Source organism: Peromyscus eremicus, chromosome 8b (assembly GCF_949786415.1).
Source record: "Peromyscus eremicus chromosome 8b, PerEre_H2_v1, whole genome shotgun sequence".
Taxonomy (NCBI): domain Eukaryota; kingdom Metazoa; phylum Chordata; class Mammalia; order Rodentia; family Cricetidae; genus Peromyscus; species Peromyscus eremicus.
The window spans coordinates 28,457,526-28,474,837 of NC_081424.1; the positions used below are offsets into that span (position 1 = coordinate 28,457,526).

The window sequence follows — 17,312 nt, forward strand, 5'->3', positions numbered from 1 at the left end:
TGCACTGTTCCAATCAGAAAACTATTTGTCACTGCTGCAAATATGATGGACAAACATAAAAAATTTAAAGTAACTTAGTATCGCGAAATTGCAAATCCTGTCTGTCAGCATGAGAATCACACAAAGACAAATTGAAAGCAATGTTCATCAACACAATGATAAAGCGCCATATAAAACAAACCCTCACCTAGTCATTCTTTCTGTCTCTCTTCACAGATTGCTAGAACCTTCAAAACCGATACCCGTAAAAATAGTGGATGGTGCACAATAAGCTATCCTGGACGAAAGTCTTTAATTCAGCTCCAACTGAATGTTGTTATAAAAGTTTAATAAATCAAAATGATCAAAATGTTCCCAGTGGCAGGTGGGGATTCGGTTTCCAATTCAAATTCTCTTTAATATACGGCTTCCCTGACACCTCGAATTTCTGCCATCCATATTGAACTCCAACCATTCTGCTTTTCATCATTACCATGCATCAACCAGGCTGGTCATGGTAATTGCTTTTCAGCAATCCCATACAAAACATAGAAATGTCAAGCCTAGTGGGAGTTTTAACACAAGAAAATTATGACAGGTGGAAACTCTTTATCTACCCATAGTAAATATTTTCAAACCACCCGCTGAATTGAATGACATTCTTAAGGATACAGAAATGCTTTGGGCCAAAAGTTCTAGAAGGAAAATCTCACTACACATCCAGACATTCAAAAAAAAAAAAAAAAAAAATCTGCCAGAAAAGAAAGGCAAAGGATTGCTATCAGCAGCAATAAAATTCTAAAAAGCAGACAAAAAAAGGGGGACTCTACACAATTTGCCTCATTTCTGTACAATAAGAGGTTTTATTTTTTGAATCAGGGAGAAAATTTCACTTAATATTTTTCCCCTGTGTTTACGACAAGGTATCTCTATGTAACCCTGGCTAGCATGAAACTCCCTACATAGACCAGGCTGGTTTTAAACTTTTGATGATGATCCAATCTGTCTCCCAAGTGCTAGGATTACCGTCATATGTCCAAACATTTGTCTAGTCAACAGGCAGCCATTAATTCAACCAGAAGTTCATTTGAAATGTTGAGGAACACATGCTTAAACATTACTTACCTGTGTTTGAATATGCTGATGTCGGTGATAAAGGTATTCTAACTTTATCGGTGTCCTTTGATTTACAAAATTCTATTTAGCTAACGATATGTGCATTTACCACAAGATTTCACAACGTAAAATTTTCTAATAACATGAGCTAACACAAAGAACTGTATTCAATACTCATTGTGAATTCGCTTTGTATGATTCTCATTCACTAACTTGTAGTTAATCTGAGCATAACTCATACACCCTAACACTTTAAAACTGAATCTGTTCCTTGCATCTGAACTGGAAATTTACAGTGAAAACTGTCATTTATTTGCTCAGATAAGCCCTTGTACAGAGCTTCTGAATTAATGTTCACAACACCAGATCTCAACTGGAATCTCGGGCTATAAGTCTGGATCTCCTTTGACACTACACAATGTGATCACTATTCTGCCATAAGTCCGAATTCTAACTATGACACTTCTCTCTCGATGACCTTTCACCAGCTCAAGCTTTGAAGACTGTCAGTCTACTGAACTTAGACCCTGAAAATCCACCATGCTCAAAACCATGGACCATCCTCGTCTCCTTTAAGACGGATACAAACACACAGCACCTAATTTAAGCCTCTCAGAATTCCAAGTCAAATAGCAAATATATGTGCATTTTTCAGTTTTCACACCCTACCTCAGGAAGGCTTAGGAAACAACTTTTGGTGTACCTCCAGATTCTTCCTTAAGAAACACTTCATCACAGCTAATGTTTAATCCTCCTCCTCAAGAACATGTGTGTTCTATGCCTTCTCTTCTTGGTACATCATCCAGTTGTTTTAGCTGTTAAACCCATCAGAGCTCAGGAGGAACTTCATATGCTCATCTGAGGCAGCAATGGGCCTCCCTGACTCTAGAGATTCAATCTATGACCTTCTTTTGTGTCTGAGGGAGAGAACCATAATACAGCAGAAGTAAAGAGACAGTGGGAAATAGTGTGTGAGAAGGAACAAGGACTGAGCACTCAAAGCCTATTCAAATAAAATACAGATAAATGTGGAAATCATCATTTAATACATATTATTTCTTTAGTGTTGTGGTTTCAACAACTTTGTGTAAGACTTTGTTCTGAACAAGTGTGCCAAGAATAGTCATCCTATAAAGATCTCTCCACAACTAAACATCTTTAGAGGGGAATGTATATAATTAATTAATTCTATTTCAGATGAGAAAATCATGACTGGTTGGATGTTAGGCATATGAACAAATGATTACAAATTTGAATGAAATAAGATCATGAAAGATCTGCTGTGGGGTGTTCTGTATGTTAAATGTGTTGCTCTGATTGGTTAATAAATAAAACACTGATTGGCCAGTAGCCAGGCAGGAAGTATAGGTGGGACAAGGAGAGAGAAGAATTCTGGGAAGAGGAAGGATGAAGCGGAGAGACACTGCCAGCCGCCGCCATGAGAAGATGTTAAGATACCGGTAAGCAACGAACCACGTGGCAACTTATAGACTAATAGATATGGGTTAATTTAAGATAGAAGAACTAGATAACAAGAAGCCTGCCACGGCCATACAGTTTATAAGCAATATAAGTCTCTGTGTGTTTACTTGGTTGGGTCTAAGCGGCTGTAGGACTAGTGGGTGAGAGAGATTTGTCCTGACCATGGGCCAGGAAGGACCAGGAAACTCCAGCTACAAATGGCTATATTTGAGGGAGAGAAGGAAAAACAGAAAGGACCAAGATGGAAGGACTAAAGACTCCATTAACAGCAGAGCTGTGAGAGGGGCTGGTATGCTCCTGGAGATAAAGGACTACGGAGATCGGAAAGAAATGTCCAGCTGTATTCAGGGGAAAAGGCATTTTGTCATTTTTGCATGGCAAAGGACTGTGGCCATGATTTATTTTTTAACCTACTATGAAGAGAATTCACTTTAGAGATGGCAGGTCACAAAAGGAATTGCCTCTGTGTATCTGAAGATGACAGAAACTACCAGGGGCAAGTAGAGTAATTAGATATAAATTATAGGCACAGCTCCTTCCTAACAAACACAGAGGTAATTATTATGGGTTTTCCCCCCTTTGTTTTGATATAATCACAGATTCTGTGCTATTCTATCTAAATATGGTTCCAAACCATGCAACAGGGTAAGAAAAAAACCACAATGTTTGTCTTTTTAGTTTAAGGCTCAGGAAGTAAAATTTGGAACGCATAAGTTTTCTTCTCAATTATACCACAAAGTTAAAAATAATCCTCTCCCTATACCTCTCAAGAGAAGAGAACACATTTTTGTTTTTTGGGTTTTTTTTAGAGACAGGGTTTCTCTTTGTAAGTTTGGTGCCTGTCCTGGATCTCGCTCTGTAGACCAGGCTGGCCTCAAACTCACAAAGATCTGCCTGGCTCTGCATCCAGAGTGCTGGGATTAAAGGTGTGCACCACCACCACCTGGCAAGAGGACACATTTCCAGGGCATCCTTTCTCTAAACACAAATAGCAGAGTGAAGCTAACACTGGGAAGCACCAGGGCACTGCAGATCTAAGTGCAGAGGGCAGCTGTCACCTTTGTCCTTTCTTCCATTCACCCTGGAAGGGGCCCCAGTCTCAAATTCTAGTGTTTAATCCTGAAAGGGGAAAGCTGTTTCTTTTTCTAAAACTTCCTAACTCTAAGTAAACAAAAGCCATGCTGAGCTGGAACAGAAATGTAAATGTTTATCTCCATTAGCAGGCTGAAGGCTTGCTTTCAATTTTTGCTCAACTCAACATTTCCTAGAAAAGACAAAAACCCATCTATACTAACTCAGAAAGGAAATGGGTTTCTAAGGTACAATAATAACCAAACAGGTTAGAATGGACGGATTTATCATAATATCCAAGTGCACGTTTGCATGGCTCTCATGGTTAGGTTTGTAACAGTTCTGAACGTGTTTCTGTTTTCTGTGTTTGTAGTCTTAATAAAAGGTTGCCTGTACTAGGAAGCAGAATGCACATTACCCAGCTTTTCAGAAGACACAAGCATTTTACTGACAAATGATTCATACTAACTAAAAACTAAATACAAAAGCCCACCCATGCATGGGTACAAGACGGATAGGCAAAGCAGTTGCTATTGACTCTCGTGAAGATGAAGTACTGGAGAAATAGAAGAGACCGGAGAACAACTAATGAAATACAGCTACACAGCGGCGACAGTTCAATCACCATGTGAACCCACTAACCCTCCAACACGATGAATTCTCTCTCTGCCATCGCTGATTGCTGTTTGTCAGCTGTAGGACTTCTGTTCAATTAACACCCTATAATACTCTCACAGTGTAACATAATTGACCACATTAGTGCTTAATAAGGGACCTTCTACAACAAATGCTTTGGTTTGGCTTTTCATTTTTTGTTGGGTTTTGTTTTGTATTTAGTTAGGGACATTTATTTTTTTCTAATACAATTATAAATTGCACCAAAATCTAAGTCAAAATTCCATGCCAAGACAGTAATTCTGTATTTTCCTATTGAATTAAGTTATGAATGTCCCCACGCTGAGGTGGCTGTTTCTTCTGGTGTTTTCCCTTGCAGACTTGATAAGGGCTGATAGTTGCTTTTCCAATGAAGTTGCAAAGGAAGGCAGAGAGATTGAAACCTTAGTATAAACCGGCTTTGCTGTTTTCTTTTGGCGTTGATATCAGGGTAGGAAAAATAGTGAAGAGGAAGAAGCCTCTAAAGAACCAAGACACTCGTAGTTCAAGAAGTAGAAGTCCCCTGGTAGACGTCAGTCCAAATTACATTCATCACAAACTCCAAGAGCGGGGAGCTGAAAGGCTCCTGAGTAAAGACCTACAGCCTATGCTTAGAAATCAAATTCCCTCAAGACCCACACACATAATTATTCAGCATGTCAACGGTGTGCTTCCTCTCTGATTCTCTGCAAGTTCTTAAGAAGAATGGCCACAAAGCAAACTCCCCAAAGATTCACTGCAAAGAGCACTGGCCTGCAGCTCCCAGCTAAACACTGTCTCCACGTTACACAAGTGAATTGCCCTCAGAAGAGGTTTCAGGTGCCCTTTGGGAGGAGATTCATGCTGCATTTTAATTTTTGAAATGAGCTTCGAGAAAGTAAATCAAATGACAAAGACGAGTCAGTCAAAACCTGTGTTTTGTATCCCACCATGCTGGAGAGTAACCTATCAGTAGAAACAGGCAACCATGTTGGAAACAATGGTAGACAGATATGGGTAGAATAGTACAGGTTATCTCAAGTTCTGATGAAGTATACACTTAAAACCCAATTACTTTTCAATGGATGAAGAATCCATTACAACTTTTCATGTGTTTCCATTTGGAAAAGCATTCCTCCAAATGATTACAAGCGCAGCTCAAATCTATGTCTGCTTTCTGGTTAGATCACCGTGCGGTACCTGAAAGGAAGGACGCACTTTCGCTCATTTGGAATTTAGATGTGTACCAGGCCTCTTGAACGATGAAACACCTGAATCAGAAGTAGGTACTCGGAATGAGAGGAGACTCTAAATGTTTCCTTTATCATCTTCAAGGGTACAGTAGCAAAGCAAAAAAAAAAAACTAAGCTATGAAACTTTAAATCTCCTACAAACTTGGAACGATTGGTATCTGCTGACTGTATGGTCTACCTTCCTTTTCTAAGGGCATCAGAGAGAAGGGAAATTAATAAGTGGTTGTTCGATGTGCTCTACAACTTCCATCATAGTTCAGATTTTATAAAATACAGATGTGTAAATTACAACCAAAAAAAAAATTAAAAAAAAAAAATAGAAACCCCTTCAGGCTTCCTGCCCCGTTGACTGGTTTTCACAATATAAGTAAAGAAAGCGGATCTTCAAGTCACCGTTAAGAAAAAAGATCTTTGTATGAATTCACAAGTTTGACAGCTACGCTATGAAAACTGGTTACAAATCAATATCCTGTGGCATTAAGCAGGCTGCTGATGGTCTGGAGCTAGAAACTCCATGGCCTTGAAACTACCAGCCAGCAAGAGTATTAGTAAAGTATGTCATTCTTGCTGCTGCCTGAATGCCTTTGCTGTTAATAGAAAAATGAAATATTTAGAAGTGATTTTTTTTAACTAGTATGCACAGAGAGATGATAGAGCCGGAAAAAGAATATTGGGCAAAACAAGATTAACTTTGCAGGTGAAAAATGTTCTGAGCCAAACTAAACAACAGTTCCGCCAGCTCGCCCGAGAAGGCAAAGAGCGGTTCACGCACGGGAAGAAGGACATGCTTTCTTCATTTTGCTCCATCTGCAGGATGGAGGGAGCAGGAAACTCGTCATCCCTCCTCCAGCCTCATCCAGCCTGGCTGCTTTTACTTCAACCAAACCATTGGGTTGTGAATTTTGAGAAAACTACTGAGTTTACGTAACGATAATGCTAGTTACTAAACGAAATCAGTTGAGCTTAAAACTGCACATAACCACAGTAAGAAACAGTCTTAACATTCGCATCCAAATTCTGTGGTAATGTTGACAACTTTTCTCCACAAGGGCTAAATGGTAGTGGAAAAGTGAGTCTGCTATCACACCACAGACTGGGTGAGTTCTGGTCTCCCTGGTGACCTGAGGCCTCTTGCTGCTTGCCTAGTATGATAGACTCTTCTCCAACAAAGCCATATTCCAAATTCTGTATCTTCCTGGAGATTCATCCTGCTATACCTTCTCTGGAAATGTTGCCTTGGTTGCTGTCTCTCTGAAAGGAGTAAGTAACCATGCGGAATACAGTGCTTAGGCTCTGGAAAGTTCGTTCTTGATGCACTGAATAGTCTAGCTGGTTTCCAACACACAGCTATGTTTCATGCCCCCATTAAAATCCCCTTTCTTAGTTTTTTTTAGATTCATTTATTTTATTTTAGATGTATTACTGTTTTGTCTGAATGTATGTCTATGTACCATTTGTGTGACTGGTGCCCACAGAAGTAAAGAGAGGGCATCAGATGCCCTGGGGAGACAGTAAGAAATAATTGTGAGCTACCATGTAGATACTCAGAAATGAACCTGGGGCCTCAAGAGCAACATGTGTTGTTAGCCACTGTACCATCTTTCCAGCCCCCTACAACAGTTGATTTTGCATTAATTTATTTTAAAAAATGTATTAACTTTTAAAAATGAGCATACAAAGGAGCAGATTTTCTTGTGCCTTTTCATTTTAATTCATCCGTTTTTTGTTTTTTTGTTGTTTTTTTTTTTATTATGCCCCTCCAGCACGGCTCTATCTATCCCCAGTGGATGGGATCAGAGAATATTAAATCATGCTGGTGTCCTTTAACTGGGAGGTTAGTTGGTCTGGTGACACAAACCCGAATCACTGACATCAGAGTGAAATGCAAAGAACCTAGATGCTTCATGACTGCATCAAAGACCCCAGAAGCGTTCCTCTGCACCCTCTAGTCAAAAATGTCAATGACAATCAATATCAATCACATAGTTTCCAACACCAATAAGTTGAATACAAATATTTAATAAATTTGGGTAAATGAGATTGAGAATCACCCTACTCAACTACTGTTGACTTATTCACTAAAAATAGATAAATATATTAACTGAATATGTTTCATTTCCACAGCATTTTGCAGTGGTTAATAATAGATGGCAAAATTTAAAAATCAAATCACTACCTTTTTTTTTTTTTTTTTTTTTTTTTTTTTGGTTTTTCGAGATGGGGTTTCTCTGTGTCGTTTTGGTGCCTGTCCTGGATCTCACTCTGTAAACCAGGCTGGCCTCAAACTCACAGAGATCACTAACAATTTTGAAACAACAACAACAAAAAAATTTAAACACGTAATTTAAAAAAAAATTTAAAAGCTGACCAGGCAGTGGTGGCACCTGCCTTTAATATAAGCACTTGGGAGGCAGAGGCAGGCAGATCTCTGTGAGTTTGAGGCCAGGCTCGTCTACACAGTGAGTTCCAGGACAGCCAAAGCTACATAGTGAGAACCCTGTCTCAAATGAAAAGAAAATGTTTAAAAGCTAAAAATGTAGCAGGTACTTGATGTCTGTAATCCCACCAAATGGCATTTGGTAGCTGGAGAAGCAGAAAGGAGCTAAAAAACACCCTGAGATGCATGAGACTCTTTCCCAAAATCTATAGGAAAATGAAAAAAAGTAAAATGTAGATAAGTATTGTAAAAAGTTGAAATGCAAAATGTGAGAGAGAATTTTCTCTAAGTGTTCAGTGGGTTGTTTTTGGAGCAGATGGAAACTGGCCTGTGATTTCTTTGGACAGAAGAATCTCATACGTGAGACAATGAAGGAGCAAACCACCAACACACATCATCATCCACGAAGCCTAGCTTTCACTGTGGGGCTGGCCAACACCCCTTCTGCACCATCTTTACAGGCAGCACTCCAGAACCCTGTAGCATCACTACACAAAAATGCCTCCTCTTAGTCTCCGATGAGCAAAAGCTTCTTCGTCAATAAAGATCAGCTTCTGCAAGCTGCAGATGTTATCATTACTCAAAACAGTCTGGAAGCAAAGGCAGAGTTATGGCAAAGTAAATTCTGTTCACCATCCCACTCTGCTATTCCCGTGGCTCCGGGAACACACCGATCAATACTCCTCGGCATGAGGATTTTGTGGTAAAATTTTCACTTGTAGCAAACAAGAAAAAAAAAAGCCTTAAGCATGTCCTGTCACTTCCAGTTTAAGAGAAAATGCACTAATAAACTCTTACCCATAGGTCATGTTTGACAACAGGCAACACCACGCCAACTCTCATTAAAGACTATTCATATCACTGCCCCCAAAATTTCCTTTAAAATTACCATCTTTTGTGTCCATACAGCAGGACATCAGTTTTAAATGTGCCACCGAGAGATATGACCTGTCACCATGGTGAATTTTCCCCATTGTTTCAGTCCCAGGACAGCTGACACCCAGGGGCATGGTTTTGGTTAGCAATCAGGATAGTTGACCCCCAGGGAGATGGTTTTGGTTTGCAGGATTTATTTTGTGGATATCTGGACAAGTAAGAAAAAACATATTTCTCTATATTGGTTCTCAGATAATACGACAAGCCACGTATCACCTGCAAATATTTGATGCAGATCCTGAAATATGTTGAAAATAAGCACAACTATCAAAAGTATCAAGATGGATATTTCTAATGTTAGCAAAAATGCAGCTACCCCATCCAGAACACTATGATACTTTAACACATGTATAACACAAAATCTAAAGTAAATAATAAGTAAAAACTATTTTATGAAACAAAAAAAAGTTAAATTTTGTGTGGAATTTAAGAATTGTTTTTAAATGTTATTAAAACAATGTATATGTCAACAAATAAGGAAAACAAGACCTCATTAAAATCATAGAATTCTACTTATAAATCAAGTAATAAGGAATAGGGGCATAACTTAGTTCTTGCAAGCTTGAAAATCATGTACTATATATCCTGGATTTCATATCTAACACTTCCAAAAAAACAAACACATTTAAAAAAAGTATTATAAATACTGAAGATCTAACCATGAAATACTAATTTTTTTTTTAAATAAATGAGCAAAATTTTCCATGAATAGGTATGGCCCATCTGTATTAGGAAAGGACATGGATAAAGCAACTGTCACCTTCCTTACACAAACATCCAGTTCATCCAGTGTGGGCCCCCTCCTGAAGAAGTGTATATGTAACTGTGTATATGTGCTCCTACGTAACATATCTCTAATGCATCACATGTTTAACTATATGTTGTAGTAGTTAGGGTATCCCAAAACACTGTAAGTGCCCTAAGCAGGCATCACTTCTTTCAGGGTAGTATATCTGACTACTAACACAGGACTTGGGAGATGCAGGGAGCATGGTGCGTCAATAACAGACCCACACCCCTGCAAACCCAGCCTGTGAAACACCAAAAGAATACCCAAGCACATCTTTGACTTTAGACTTGTTAGACTCATACAAGAGAGATGGCAATGGTGCCCCATACCGATGAATTAGACTCACATGAGCGGGGCGGAAATGGGATCGACACATGGATAAGCACTCATCAATGTGAACGTATAGTGGATTATCTTTCTGAGCCAGGCTGTAAAACACTATCATGTTTTTTTGTTTTTTTTTTTTTACTCTTTCATAAAAGGGTCTTTAATTCCACGAACTTGTGCAGGTAAGATGAGACAATGTACTCCCAAGTCAGGCTGCATTGAAGACAAGGGCACATGCATCCTACAAAGATCAACTTTTGTTTTGTTTTCAATGAGCTATAGGATCTCAGCAAAGTATATAAGAGATGAAGAGGATTAGTTGATAATGTGAACGCTAGAGAAACCTGACACGGGAGAGAAGAAACTCATCACTAAAAGACAAGAAGCATGGGTGTGTAGTCAGTCTCCACCAAGTATTACATTGTTATGGCTCTGGGAGTAATATCAACTAACCTGAATTTTAATTTCCTGTTCTCAATAGTTATTAAAGAATAGTGTATGAGAATCAAGTACATCTCCAAACAATATTTCTAACAATTATTCATCATCAAGCATTACAAAATAGATTAATGGGCTATGAGTATATCTCATTGTTTTTCAGCCCCTGAACTATGTTTTCTTTTTTAAACATATAATTTATATTTTTATTTACATGCATGAATGTGTATCTGTGTGAGGGTCTTTGCATGTGAGTGTGCTTGCCCAAGGAGGTCAGACATCAGTGGTTGAATCCCCTGGAGCTCAAATTATAGGCAGTTGTGGGGCACCCGATGTGGGTGCTGGGAAATGAACTTGGGTCCTCAGAAAGAGCAATTTGCTCTCCTAACCACAATGCAATCTCTTTAGCCCCATGTGTGAAGCGTTTGCCCAATGTCTTCTTCTATCTACATGACCCTTTAGAAACTTTACCCATCCTGCATTTCCCTAACTCAGAGAAGTCTCATTCACAAATGGCTCCCCTACTACTCTGTACAATCTAGTTTTCATTAGATTGGGCAAATGTCTCCATGGTGAGGTCTTCACATTATTTTCACTTGTGTCAAGATTGACTGTCTGATACCTGATTCAACAAAGCTAATTTGCTTCTAAATTTTCATGAAGCTAAATTTCCCTCTTTCTCTCTATTTCACCTTGTCACCTCCTAAAAAGAAACTATGAAGCCACTTTCATGAAAAAAGCAATCTTCACCCAAATACATACCACAATCACAAGCTACACGTTTACATAACATTCCTAAGGTACCCACTGTCAAGGGTAATGTTAACAGGAGCTCTGTGTTCTCTCTACACTGCATTCCTGAAACCTAAATCAATGTCTGAGATAAAATAAGGACTCATAAATTCTTAATAAAGGTAATATATATATCTTGACCTTGCCTATATTTTCTCTGAATTCACAAGAGATTTGCCTAATATAGCAAGCTCTCATGTTCCTCTAATAACTTTAGCAACTAAGATTAGGAAAAATTCATTCTAACTTTGTATGATTTGATAAAAGACCAGAGTTAATGATAACTTAACACAAAGATTTGCTACTGGAAATGTTTACATGTCTACCTGAAATATTTACTGTGACTTGTTGTCACAACATTTCTTAGAATAAAGTACTGTAGCAATACCTGCAGAATTTCTCAAACAAGAGGGAGCATCTCTCAAGTTGGGATGAAAACTATAAAGCAATATGGAAGAAAATACTATACATGTGTCTCCACATTAAACATGGCAAAATAAGATTTCATTTGACGAGACACTGGTTGGATAACTAATTAACAAATTTTAAAACTAATCTCCGCTTTACTTGACATTACCAGTATCTTGATAATGATATGGAATATTGACTTGTAAGGAAGAATACTATAGATTAAAAAACAACTGCTGTGTCTACAGACTTGCTCAGTTCTAATAAAGGCATTCAATTTAATGACGCAAAAGCAAAAAGTGTTACCTCTAACAATAAGTTGAGCAAAGTTGGAGACCCCAGAGCCTCGTTCTGACTGAGTTACGCAGCGGTACAAATCCTGGTCGGTTTTTGTCACTTCTTGCAATCTGAAGGAGGCAGCAAATCTTCTATGATTGATGTTCTTCGTCTGGGCCACGGGTATGTCTTCTCCATTCCGTCTCTGCAAACAGAATCCAATCTTCAGACACAGGTTGTTCACCATGCCATAAATCTAAAGTATCTCAGCAAGCAATATCTGTGATGAATTATTCCTCTTGCTAAACTATTTGGAAGATGCCTGCATAGCCCCACAGAATTTTACCTTTGTCATGCCATCAGGAAAAGGAGAAACTATCGGAATCCTTTAAAGGATGTAGAGTTGGTTCTATGGTCTCAGTTTTCCATATTTACAGCAAAATATATACATTAACACAAAAGTTGACAGCATCATAGAAAATGAGTTATGGCCCCTTCATGGATAAGGAAGATGGTCTTGTTTCTGGTGCTACCAAGATATCCTACACACATTATATGACAGTCATCTTCCAAGGAGATGAAGACCATGCCCTACACATTCTTATTCCAAATATATAGCATGTACTTGCCACAGAATGACAATAAAATACTGATTGATGATTGAGAGTCAACCCCAAATCTGTGCTCTTGGCAAACTACTATCTCTTCAGGATTAATGATACCCAATTTATATTTTTTAAAGAAGTAATCAAAGAAGGCCTAAAGTTAAAAGCATACCTGTCAAGTTTGAAAATGAAAAAGTAGGAAATATATTTATGATATCCCAGTATCTCATATAAAACCAATAAGCATAAACTATAAAGGAAATGATGGTAACTATCAACTATAATAAAATTTATAACTTCTATACATTGAAAGACATCATAAATAAAGTAGGGGGAACATAGACTGAGATGAGGTATTTGTCAAAAAATATAACAATAAAAAGATAAACAGCTAAGATATGTAAAGATCTTCTGTAGCTCAATAGGAAAACTGATAAACAACCAGTCAAAAACTAGGCAGACTGTAAAAAGATAAAAGGCATATGTCTAAGGACAATGAAAGGAGCCATCAGTCCAGACTTTCAAAGTTGGATATGTCAAATACAGACAATTGTCAAAGAAAAGCTCTAAGTATAGAAAGAATTAGTTAGGAGCTCAAGCTCATGTCTTTTTGGTGAAGTTCTAAGTATACATGGGATTAAAACTACATAGCATGTTATGCCAAAGAATTACATGTAGGCAATACAGCATGGACCTGTTGAAGACTTTCTACACTAGGAGCAATTTCAGAAAATGATTTATTACTCTTTAAGAAAATGGAAGACAGGGCTAGCGGTGCAGCTTAGCTGGTAGAATCCTGGCCTAGCATTAGTAAGGCCTACATCTGATCCTTGCACCACATAAACCAGGCATGGAGGTGCACATCTGCAATCCCTGCACCTGACGCTTGGAGGGTGGAGGATCAGAAGTTCAAGGTTATCCTAAGTTACAAAACAGCAAGAAATAAATAAGAAAATGGAAAAAAAACGAACAGTGTGGAATGTACAAACCCCAGCAATTCCACTTCTAGATTTCTACTTTTGAGTCATTCACATAAGTGGGGTTGAGAAAAATATGAGGAAATATTAGCTTTAGCATCATTTGGAACAGTCAAATACAGGGAGATCTGAAACTTTCAGAGTTTGTCTCAATCCAGAGGTGCAAAGTAACAGTTAAGGAAGTCACCTGGGAGCAGAACAGAGCTGATACAAAGCACAAGGGCTGGTGTGCTGGGGAATATTATTTTAAGGTGTGTTACTTTTGTTTATGTCGCATTTGTTTAACTCTGTGGAGCTGTGTTACTGTGCCTGTCTAAACTACCTGAAGGTCTAATAAAGAGCTGAACAGCCAATAGCAAGGAAGGGGAAAGGATAGGCAGGGCTGGCAGGCAGAGAGAATATATAGAAGGAGAAATCTGGGAGAAAGGAAGAAGGAGTAGTCAGAGAAGGAGAACTCCAGGGGCCCGCTACCCAGCTCCCAGCAAGTGATGGAGTAAAAGCAAGATTTACAGTCGTAGTAGAAAGAAAAAAGTGTAGAGGCAAAAGGTAGATGAGATAATTTAAGTTAAGGAAAGCTGGAAAGAAACAAGCCAAGCTAAGGCCAGGCATTTATGAGTAAGAACAAATCTTTGTGTGATTATTTGGGAGCTGGGTGGTGGGCCCCCAAAAGAGTAAAAAGCAATAACACTGGTGCTTCAATCTTCCTGTGATGTTACTAATAGCATTTGTTCACTGCTCATGTTGAAACAGTTTCCAATTTTCAATGTGATATCAGGACCTCAGGAATTTTCTTGAAAATTAACAGTTATTTTTACTCACTGGTTCCCACATCCTACTGGCTGGTAATATATGTGTATGTACACAAAGGAAGGAAAGACAGAGGGAGGGAAGAAGGGAGGGAGGGAGGGAAGCAGGGAGGGAGAAAGGGAGGGAGGAAAGGATCTTTAGCAAATGCAAGGTATGACACACAAATACCAAATATTTGCTTCTATTAGAGCGTGAGTACATGAATGAACATTTTGAAACGTTTTGTGAACTTCTGTATATTACAAAAGAGATATTATATCGCTTTAATTTTCTTTCTCTTGTTTCCTTGTTGGGGATTGAAAGGGTGAGAATGTGAAAAGAATCTAGGAGGAGATAAGGGACGAGAAAACAGTGATCAGAATATACCGTATAAATAAATATTAATTTTCAATTTGAGAAAGAAAGAAAAAAAAAAGAATCAGCTTATATTCAAAAGCCCTGAAATATAAACCCAGAAAATCAGTCTAAATTCTTTCTCTTCCGCAACCCATATAAACAAAAACAGTCATTACATATGCAAATCTCAGATGCATTTCCTTTTCAATTAGCACACCATCTCCATGCAGTCTTTCTAATTGGAAGGCAGACATGACTCAGCACTGCTCTCCCAGGAGCCCATCTTCTTCTAGTCCTCCCATCTATCTTCGAGCAAGACTCGCAGTGTTTGCTGCCTTTTTTTCTGTCACTCATTCTCATCAGTTCTGCAAAAACCGTTCCTATTGTGTGTCCTGCCTCCCTGATCCTCTTTCACAAGAGCATACGCTCTCCTTCCAAGTCTCTACACTGCCTTTCAGAATCCTATGCTGTTAAAAGCCACTCTTCTGAGCCCAGGGAATGTTCTTTCTCCCTCAGCACTTAATACACACAAGACCAGTGCCTAGCTCCATGATATTTTCCTCATGAATCACAATTACTCATGTGTGGTGGTTTGAAAGAAAACGGCCCCCAAATGGAGTGGCACTACTAGGAGGTGTGGCCTTGTTGGAGGAAGTGTGTCACTGCAGGGGCAGGCTTTCAGGTCTCTTTTGCCCAAGATTCCCTCAGTGTGACAGTCAGTCAACTTCTTGTGGTCAGGATGTAATGTATGAAATAAGAATAAAAGAAGAATTAACAAAGATACCCAGAATAGCAAAAGATGCCAGGCCTGGCGGTGCACATCTGTAGCACTCCAAATGGGAGGCTGAAGCAAGTAGATCAGGAGTCCAATTTTAGGCTCCCAGAAAGGAGAGTTCATATGCATAAGTACAACACATAGCCTCCTCATAGTCAGCACACGGAGAGGTACATGTGTCACCACTGACATCCCCACACTGAAAACACCATTATCACTGACTTCACCATACTTCACACAGTAGTCCCTTCTGATGGTGAACATTCTACAAGTTTGTACAGACTAGGGTCTAGCACCTCAGGTGCCATGTGGCACACAGTGAAGAAGACAGAGAGAGGTGGTGTGGGATATTTGTACACTGTGTGAAGATGCATCGTTGCAACTGGAAAATAAAAAGCTGAATGGCCAGTAGCTAGGCAGGAGAGAATGGGTGGAACTTCAAGGGAGAGAAAGGAACCCAGGGGATGAATCAGGTGTGCAGGAAATGCCAGCAAGACACATAAGTTGGATGTAAATGATGGAAAAGTAATGAGTCACGGAGCAGAAGGTAGGCTAAGAAAACGGGTTCATTTAAGTTCTAAGAGGTAGTTGGCAACAAGCCTAAACTAAAGGCCAAGCTTTCATAATTAACAAGTCTCCATGTCATTATTTGGGGGCTGGCCATCCAAAGAAAGTCTAACAAGAGAGCTTGACTACAGAGAGGCTGTGGGTGTCCACCCTGGTTGGACCATGAGGGTACTTTGCCTTGCTGTTGTTATTAAAGAGGTGGCCCAAGATGGAGAGATGTGTGTCCAAGAAAACAATCCACTCATGCATGGTAAAGAAGTGAAGTCTATACCACTGATCAGAATGTCCCCTCCCTTCCATTTCAGCAGTCTGAGCCTGGGAAATGTGGATTCTCTGGTTTTCCTTTGAAACCCCCAGGGGACAGGTAAGTCCAACAACAATGACATGACCATGGACTTGACTGTCTCCTGGAGATACAGGACACAGTCAACTAACATTTGGGTCTGATCCAGCAAGGACTCGGTGACACTATCCCGTGAATTCGCCTTACCGTCCACCAGCTTGATGACGTCATGCTCTGGGGACTGAAGCCTGGCCTGGCCTGGCCTGGCCACTTTGCTGGGGGTTTAGCAAGGATAGCACAGGGTTTCTGCATGATGGAAAGGTTCTTGTCTTCTCAGCCATGCCACTTCTCTCTTTCCCAGGGTGAAATGTAGTCTCTCTCCAGACTGGTAGGCACAGAGTGATTTGGGGGAGGGACTTCCAGTACAGGGATCCTTCCACTGCTACCCTTTCTCTATCCTGCGGATCTCCATTCATGGTCACACAAGATGGCTACTGAGTGGTTCATGGAGCATAGTAATCCTTCCTCTGTGACAGGAGTGCATGCATCCAAGGGTATGAATGTTCTACCATAGCCACATGCCAAAGAAATAGTGCCTGAGTGTCAGCACTGAGAGACTTCAAGGTCATTAAGAACTATGTCATAGAACAATGGAGTTTTAGGCTACCCTGGAACCTGGACCCTGTCTCAAAATAAACAAAACATACATACAAAATACAAAAACTGTGAGTGATAAATAAGGTGTGATAGAGACACAGAGAAAAAAATCTTTAGATTTTAATTTGAAAACTCAATATGAATTTGGGGAACATTTTTTTTATTTTCAAATATGTATCTGTATGCACGTGCCTGCGCCTGTCTCTGTCTATGTTTCTTATAGAAAAGGTCTAGCAGGGGAAATCTCTCAAACCCAGGATTATTACATTGATATGTAATTTACCAATAAAAAAAAAAGAGTGGCCCCATGGGAAAAGAAAATGATACCTCATTGGCAAGAATTTTAAACATCGCACAAAAGCCAGAA

General features: G+C 39.3%; 1 protein-coding gene across 2 annotated transcripts in view; it reads right to left on the bottom strand.

Moving 5' to 3' along the window:
- Ptprk (protein tyrosine phosphatase receptor type K) overlaps window positions 1-17,312 on the bottom strand; it is a 457,202-nt gene that overhangs the window by 224,598 nt on the left and 215,292 nt on the right. For both annotated transcript variants that reach the window (XM_059272616.1, XM_059272615.1), the window contains exon 6: window positions 11,969-12,143. In XM_059272616.1, the coding sequence (XP_059128599.1) occupies window positions 11,969-12,143 (175 nt within the window). The remainder of the gene's footprint in view (window positions 1-11,968; window positions 12,144-17,312) is intronic.